We start from the raw sequence: 7,259 nt of genomic DNA, 5'->3' as shown, positions 1-7,259 counted from the left end.
TGTGTGTGTGTGTGTGTGTGTGTATGTGTGTGTGCATCTGTCCAGGTATTTAGTGACTAAAACCTGTCTACCTTCCAGGGGTAGGAGGGGGCACTCAGCTTGCTTACCCTGCTGGCTGCTTCCTTTGGCAGCTCTCTGCCAGGGATGGGTGGGTGCCCAACGCTCAGGCCCACACACCAGCCTCAGAGGTTGGTTGGGGGTGGCCCCCCTATGACAGGCCCTGAGCCTGCGGACTGCCCAGCCCTTGCCCTGTGTGTCCAGCTGTGCTCTGAGCAATAAAGGAGCCATGTGTGTGCTCACTGCCCGCCTGCTGGTCCCCCGGGGCCACTTTGCATCGCTCTGTGCACAGGAGGCAGGCTCCAAGGAGAGTGGCCTGCCCTGGCCAGCCATGGGTGACGACCCCTCTCCCCAGGCTGGGGACACGTCGCTGGGGGCCACAGGCCCTGGGGACCGAGGCTGGAGTGCCAGGACCAGTCCAGCTGCCTGGGTTGCAGCGGGGCCCCGCCTGGAAGACACCCCTCTTCCTGGGGGGCTGCCCTCACACCCAGTGGCTTTATTTCACAGACGGGGTGGAGGGGGACAGAACACAATCTGCCCAGGAGTTCTGATCCCACAAGCCAGGTGGGGCAGGTGTGGGGGTCCAGGGTCTGGAGCCTTCCCTGCGGGGTCAGCCAGGTCCTTATTGGCACCGACCCGCCATCCTCCCACAGCAGAGGGTGCACGGTGGTGGTGACCTGACCGGCCCCCACCAGCGCCCCACTTGTCCCTTGGGCCACATCCACCAGAAGTGAGGCCCGAGGTCAACCAGAGGGCTCTGTCCCTGGTATCTGTCTGCCCTGCCAGAGGTGGGTGGGACAGCCCGGCTTCTTATGTCTCAGGGGGGATGGGGGTTCTGAGTGGTGGTGACCCCAGGAGGGGCCTAGGCTAGCGCAGGAAGGAGCCCCTGCCGGTGCGGAAGAAGGCTTCGATCTGTTCCAGGGAGCGGCCCCGGGTCTCTGGCACGCAGCAGCCCGTGAAGACCAGGTTGACCAGGCAGATGGCCGCGAAGAAGAAGAAGGGTGTCTGCAGGCCGAAGGCATTCTGCGGGGGAGTGGAGACAGGTGGGGGTCACTAGGAGGACCTAGGATCCTCTCGCCCTGGCCATGGCAATTGAGGCCCCCAGGGCCCACCCCCCCAAGCTGCCCTGGGGATGTGGGGTCCATCTTGCCCCACGAGCCCCTCCTCTCAGTGCCTCCCCCACGGCCTGCCACACTTGCTCGGTGCACCCTCACAGCCACCCCACCTGCTCCCTGACCGGCTCCAGCGGGCACTGGGCCCAGCCCTCTGAATTCTTGTGGGAGCATGGCAGTAGGACCCAGAGATGCTACTTATCTTCACGGTTTCTGTTGGTAGCCCAGCAGGAGGTTGGTGTGTGTGAGGGAGTGTGTAGTGAGTGCTGTGTTGAATGAGATTGGGTGAGTTTCGGAATGACGGAGTGCATTTGAGATGGTATGTGACCTCATGGGAGCAGATGAGATTGTACACGTGTGTGAGAATATGCCATGTGCATGTTGGAGTGTGTGAGATTGTGTCAGTTTGTGACTGCGAGTTGTGTGAGCGTAGGTTTGGGCAGGAGTGTGAGTGTGTGTGTGAGTACTGTGTGTGTGGAAAGGTGGATACCCAGTGTTGGAGGGGACAGTGAAGATGGGTGTATGCATTGGGAAGATTCATGTGGAAGGCTGAGTGTGCAGTCTGTAGAAGTGTGTGTGAGAGGTTGTAAGAGTATACAAGTGTGTAGGAATTGGTATTTACATGTGTTTGTAGAATTGTATTTGTGAGCCTGTGTGAGTGTGCTGTGTATTAGAATGGGTATTTGTGTGCACGTGTATTTGTAGAATGTGTGTGTGTGTGTGTGTAGGCTCCCACGCCTGCCTGCAGGCTGTGGGCTACAGTCACAGGGGCCATGGTGTGAGGGCCCACTACAGACCCAGGGAGAGGGCTGGACCAGAAGGAAGTGGGCAGAGATGAGGTGGCAGGTGGGGTCCTCAGGACCTCTGGCTGGCCCAACGGGCCTGGACCGAGACCTGACTTCTGGGGACAGCTCCTACTGTGCGTGCTTTCAGGTGGGGTGGGGTCTGGAGGCGGCAAGCACTCACCACAGCAGGCAGGAAGGACTGGGTGAGGGCAAAGGCAGTCAGCCAGCTGGCCAGCACGCAGAGCCCCGAGGCCACGCCACGTGCCCTAAGCGGCAGGATCTCCGACATGAGCAGCCAGGTGATGGGCCCCCAGCCCATGGCATAGCCTGCAGAGAGGGCCAGCAGGCTGGGGGACACCCAGGGGGTCCACAGCCTCCACCCACCGCCCAGGGGTCCACAGCCCCGACTCCCCAGTCCCCTTGGGGGCTGTTGCCACCTACCCATGATGAAGGACATGGCGGCTAGCAGGGGCACCAGGGTGAGGTAGTTGGCAGGTGAGGCCAGATGCTGCCCGGGACCCCCCAGGGACAGGCTCTCCAGGCTCAGAGTGTCATTGGGGGTCAGCGGCTTCGGCCCCAACTGGACATACAGCCCCAGCGTCAGGTTGGCGGCAAACATGATGGATGCTGGGGACGTGGGCAGGACGTGAGCAGGCCTCCCCCGGGAAGCTCCTCCCCGAGTACACCCCCTGCGCCCTCCCGCGGGGTGGGATCGCCCAGCGCCCGGAAGGAGCCTCACCCGAGACAAAGAGCAGCACCTTGCGGCCAGCCAGGTCCATGGCCAGGGCGGCGATCAGCACCGAGAAGAGCCGCACAGCCCCCACGATGGCTGCGTCATCCTTGGGGGGCTGCAGGGAGGGGCCACCGCCTGAGAGCCGGCCCGCCCCCTTCCCTGCGGGGCTGAGCCTGGGCCCTCGTGTCTTATTAATCTTCCATTTCCATCTGTAAGCCCAGGCGGGCTATCTCCGCCACGCAGATGCGGAAGTGGAGGAGGTCCAGGGGGCCACGCTGCCCTCTCAAGTGGCAGGCGCCCCTCCCCGTAGCTCCCCTTCCCAGTCCACTTTCCCAGGAACCCACTGCCATCGAGGCTCCAAGGGCCAAGAACTGCCGCAGAGGGTGCCCTACACCCATCTCAAGGAAGCAGCCGGCCTTGCCTTTCTCCTAAGGAGCGGCTGGTGGGTTCGAACCACTGACCTTGTGGTTGCGGCCGAGTGCTTATCCCACCGCGCTACCAGAGCCCCTATTTTACTTTAAGACAGATTTTAAAAAACTGCTTGGCCTCCTGGCCCTGAGAGTGACAGTAGAGGTGCGCCAGGGAGCGGGGTGCTTCGGGGCCCCCCAGGGTGAAGCCTAATGCCGTTAGCATGTCCTTAACATGTTGGCACCACGTGGGGACATGCTATCCAACACGTGATTCTGAGAACAGGTGAGCCGCACAGAACAGCTCAGACCCCTGGCTGAGCCCTCTCTGCCTGTCTCCTGGGCTTCGGCATCTGGCCCGAGCAGGTGTCCAGCGGGAGTGGATGCAGACGCTGGGAGACCCCGCTCTGGACCACACCACCCCCTCCCTAGAACCGTGCACTGGCTGTGCGGGGGGCTCACCAGCACAACCGCTGTGCTGGCAAAGATGGACTGTAGGTACACCAGGATGGGCGTGATGCCGGTCAGCTGCTGCAGAAATCGCATCAGCAAGGCGATGGCGATGGGGCGGGCCACGTGCGGGTCCCGGATCTCGGCCCAGGACATGCGGCTGTTCTGGATAAATGAGGCTGCCGCTGGGGGGGCGTGGCTGCTGCCCAGAGCTGCTGCCCTGGCCTGGCCTCCCCAGGGCTGGTGAGGAGAACCCCTGTCTGCCCTTCCTGGGGAAAGTCCAGTGATGCCCTCTGACTCTGGGAACATGTCTGTCCACCCACCTCTCTACACTACTCCCAGGCTGAGGGAGAGGAGAGGGGGGTCGGCCGATGCCCCCAGGTGTGGGTGCGCCTGGGCCTACCTGCCTACCACCCCGTCGTGGGCTGCCACTGTGCCTGGGTTCCAGAAAAAGCCCCTGGGCTCGGACCGGCCGGGCCCTCCCACCTGGCTCTGCACGTGATTCTGAATCTGTTCAAACTCCCAGCGGATGTCGGCCTGGGGCCCGCGCAGCCAGGCCAGTGCCCGCCGGGCCTCAGCGTCCCTGCCCCGCGAGAGCAGGAAACGCGGCGAGTTGGGCATGAAGCTGAGCAGCAGGACCATGATGAACACCGGCACCTCGCCGGCTACGGCGAGCCAGCGCCACGGCAACCGGAGGCCTATGGGTGGGGAGGCCGGGTCAGGGCAGGCAGCCAGGCCGGACACAGAGCCCCCTCCCTCCTTGCCCACACTCAAAGCCTTGTCCAAGGGCCACTGCCTGAAGAAAGACCCCTGAGGGCCCGGGCCAAGGACTGTGCAGCCACTAGGATGGGGCCCACACAGTGGCGGCCCTTTGTTGGAGGGCCTCGGGGGCCCTGGCACCGTGAAGGAGTGACAGGATGAGCGGGCAAGGCCCAGGCCCCCACCGTATCCCAACTGCCCGTCGGCCCCTCCCCGCCCCCCCCCCCCCCCGCCCCCCGGCAGCTGAACCCTTATCTCGAGTCTCCAAGCCTTCCCACTGCCCAGACAGGCAGGCTGCACATGCCCATTGATGGCAGGACGCTGCCTGGTGCCCACGGCACAAGAGGCCTCGGCCAGAGCTGCCCAGCTCTGGTCAGCAGGCCACTCACCAAGGGCGTAGAGGGACAGGGATCCAAAGACAGCCATGAGCTGGGGGGTGGCCCCCAGGGTCCCTCGAACTCCAGGGGGAGAGATCTCAGACACGTACACCTGCATCACAGAGCCCCTGGTGAGAGGAACGCAGGGTCCCCACTCAGGACCCACTGCCTGACCTGCCCCTGGCCTCAGTTTCCCTAGTTGTCAAGTGGGCAGATGCCAGGAATAAGTCAGCCCAGGGCCATCCGACATCCATGCTCCCTGCCGTCCCCAGGTTCTTGGTCCCCTTCTTCTGCCGTGCTCCCCCAGCCCAGCAGAGATGGTTGGGTAAGAGAAGATGCTGGGGCTTCCTCTCCCTGCCTGGCTAATACGGATTTTCCCCAGTTGAGAAACGCGCTGTGTGGCAAGAGCCCACAGGAGGGGAAGTCTAGGGATGAGACCACGGGGCAGCTTTCCCCTAAGTGACCGCCCTGGTGGCGGAGGGCAGGGAGGTCAGGCGAACGGGGTGGAGGGGGGTAGGGGTCAGGCGGGCTGGGTAGAAGGCAGTGAGGGTCTGGCCTCACCGGGATGCAGGCGGCGGTGAGCCCCCCGGCGAAACCCGTCAGTGTTCTCCCCAGCAGCAGCATCCAGAAGCCACGGGCGCCCGCCAGAAGCGCGTAGCCAGCCACTGAGGGGACCGCGGAGAACATGATGCTGACCTTCCTGCCCAGGAGGTCACTGAGCAGCATGGCGCTGAGACCCCCAGCCGCTGCGCCCAAGGTGAACACAGACTGTGGAGACAAGGGACACGAGAGAGTCAGCTTCTTCCTGGGGCTGAGCCCCAGACTCAGTGAGCCCCCTGTCTCCAGAAGTAATCAAGCAGCATATGGACAGCCATTTATTAGGGAGGTCCTAGAAGGATTCCTGCTCTGGGGAGGAGGTGGAGGCCACGCGTCCATGGTGGTTTTGTCCTCCTGGGGTGTGTGTAACCCTTAAAATATCCATTCACAACTCTGGGATGATACAGCCCCAAGATTTGAGAGTGAGGGGTTCGAGTACCAGCGGCCCTGAAGTTGACTCATGCATGGCCCCTCCCCCCATGTCAGAGGGGGCCTGCTCCACGGAAAACTGACCACCGGCCCTTTTTCCCACGGCACCCCTGGGGAAGACTCAAACCTCACACCTATTGGTTAGACCCCAAATGCTTATTTTTTGCAAATTATCTACCAAGATCATTCTAGACCCTCAGCTTGGCAAGTGGCCTTCACCAGTTCAAGGGGAACCTGGTGGGTCGATGGGTTAAGGGCTGGGCTGCTAAGGTGGGCCGTTTGAGCCTACCACCCTCCGCTCCCGCAGAGACTGAGCTTCGAAGTCCCACGCTGCCCCGGGGTTGCTGAGTGAGAACCCCAAGGGCCGTGGGCTTGCCTTTGGTTCGGCATTCATGTATCCCCAGTCTGTCCGGGCTCTGTGTGTGACAGGGTCCCCCGCCCAGGCACCCGCTGTCCTGGGAGTTGCCAGGCAGCAGCTGTGGGTGTGGTCTGGGGAACCCATCCCTTCCACTTCCCCCTTTGGTTTCGGGGCCCTTGTCTGCCTGCCCACCCCACCCCTAGCAGCAGCGGCCTGGAGCAGGTGGAGAGGTGGGCTAGGACCTGGATGTCTGGGCACCTTGCTCGGTGCCCCCACTTCCTGCCCCCCAGTTCCCTGCGCAGCCCTTACCCCGAACCAGGAAGCCTGGGTTTTGGTCAAATGCAGGTCTGGGCCCGAGGCTTGCTCCAGGGCCGGGATGACCGGGGACGTGTAGACCATGGCATAGCCGAAGCTGAAATTTCCCAGCACAGCGGCCAGGGTGGCCAGGTACACCCTCGAGTTCTGCAGCGTTCTGGAGGCGGGCGCAGAGGGGCAGGTGTGAGTCCCACTGCCCACCCAGGGCCCAGTTAGCTCAGCTCAGGAGGCAGCGCACAGGGGCCTAGACTGAGGGCTTGGGCACTCGTGAGAAAGTCCCGGGCAGTCCTGGTCCCCGGGATCCCTGTTCCAGGCAAGGAGGCTTGGGATGTGGATGTAGGTCTGCCAGCGTGGCCAGCTGTGTGACTCCAGTTCAGCCCCTCACCCTCTCTGGGCCCAGTCCTCCCTGTCTGCGCCCTGTGGCAGACCAGGGTGCCTGCGGCAGGAGGTGACCAGATAGCCGCTTGGTGACCATCCCCTGAAGACCAGGGACACCCACCATCACCACCCGCAGCCCAAGCCCAGCCCCTCTCACCGGACCCGTGTCCTGCCCTCTGGCTCAGGAAAGGTGTCATAGGCCGGGCCCTCGGCTCCCAGCAGGGGTTCCTGCATGGTCACCTCGCCGGTCAGGGCGCCCAGCACGCGGCCCTCGCGGGATGGACAAGCGGCGGCCGCAGTGCCCCGCCCGGCATCCGGCCCTCGCGGCTCAGCGCAGGACCGGCCGGCCGGCCCCGCCCCTCGGCTACGATTGGCTGCAGGGCGGCCCGCACAGGCGGCGCCCACCAATGGGCAGGCAGCTCACTCTCAGATGCTCCGATGTGGAGCGTGCCCTCCGCCCGGGCGGGGCCTGGCCTGGCCCCCCTCTCCCCGGGGCCCCCTC

The 7,259-nt window shown here is 63.8% G+C and overlaps 1 protein-coding gene across 1 annotated transcript; it reads right to left on the bottom strand.

Moving 5' to 3' along the window:
• Positions 1–464: 464 nt before the first annotated feature.
• SLC2A6 (solute carrier family 2 member 6) lies at positions 465–7,032 on the bottom strand. The gene is made up of 10 exons (XM_004714448.2): positions 6,915–7,032; positions 6,374–6,536; positions 5,242–5,448; positions 4,693–4,792; positions 4,031–4,242; positions 3,557–3,709; positions 2,694–2,802; positions 2,396–2,581; positions 2,136–2,281; positions 465–1,080 (listed from the first exon to the last, which is right to left on the bottom strand). The coding sequence occupies exons 1-10, from the start codon at positions 6,989–6,991 to the stop codon at positions 925–927; spliced, it is 1,509 nt and encodes a 502-aa protein (XP_004714505.1). The 5' UTR covers positions 6,992–7,032; the 3' UTR covers positions 465–924.
• Positions 7,033–7,259: the final 227 nt, after the last annotated feature.

This window comes from Echinops telfairi, unplaced genomic scaffold (assembly GCF_000313985.2).
Source record: "Echinops telfairi isolate 266 unplaced genomic scaffold, ASM31398v2 ScPeMD7_25;HRSCAF=90, whole genome shotgun sequence".
In the NCBI taxonomy this organism is placed as follows: Eukaryota; Metazoa; Chordata; class Mammalia; order Afrosoricida; family Tenrecidae; genus Echinops; species Echinops telfairi.
This window is presented reverse-complemented; position numbering and strand designations above follow the sequence as displayed.

What these genes read in the sequence shown, in the direction of transcription:
- SLC2A6 (XM_004714448.2), bottom strand. Translation starts at nt 6,991, where the DNA reads ATGCAGGAACCCCTGCTGGGAGCCGAGGGCCCGGCCTATGACACCTTT. An exon ending in GAGGGCAGGACACGGGTCCG is followed by an intron (nt 6,537 to 6,914) that starts GTGAGAGGGGCT and finishes GCCCGCCTCCAG; the next exon opens with AACGCTGCAGAACTCGAGGG. An exon ending in AGAATCACGTGCAGAGCCAG is followed by an intron (nt 3,710 to 4,030) that starts GTGGGAGGGCCC and finishes TCATTTATCCAG; the next exon opens with AACAGCCGCATGTCCTGGGC.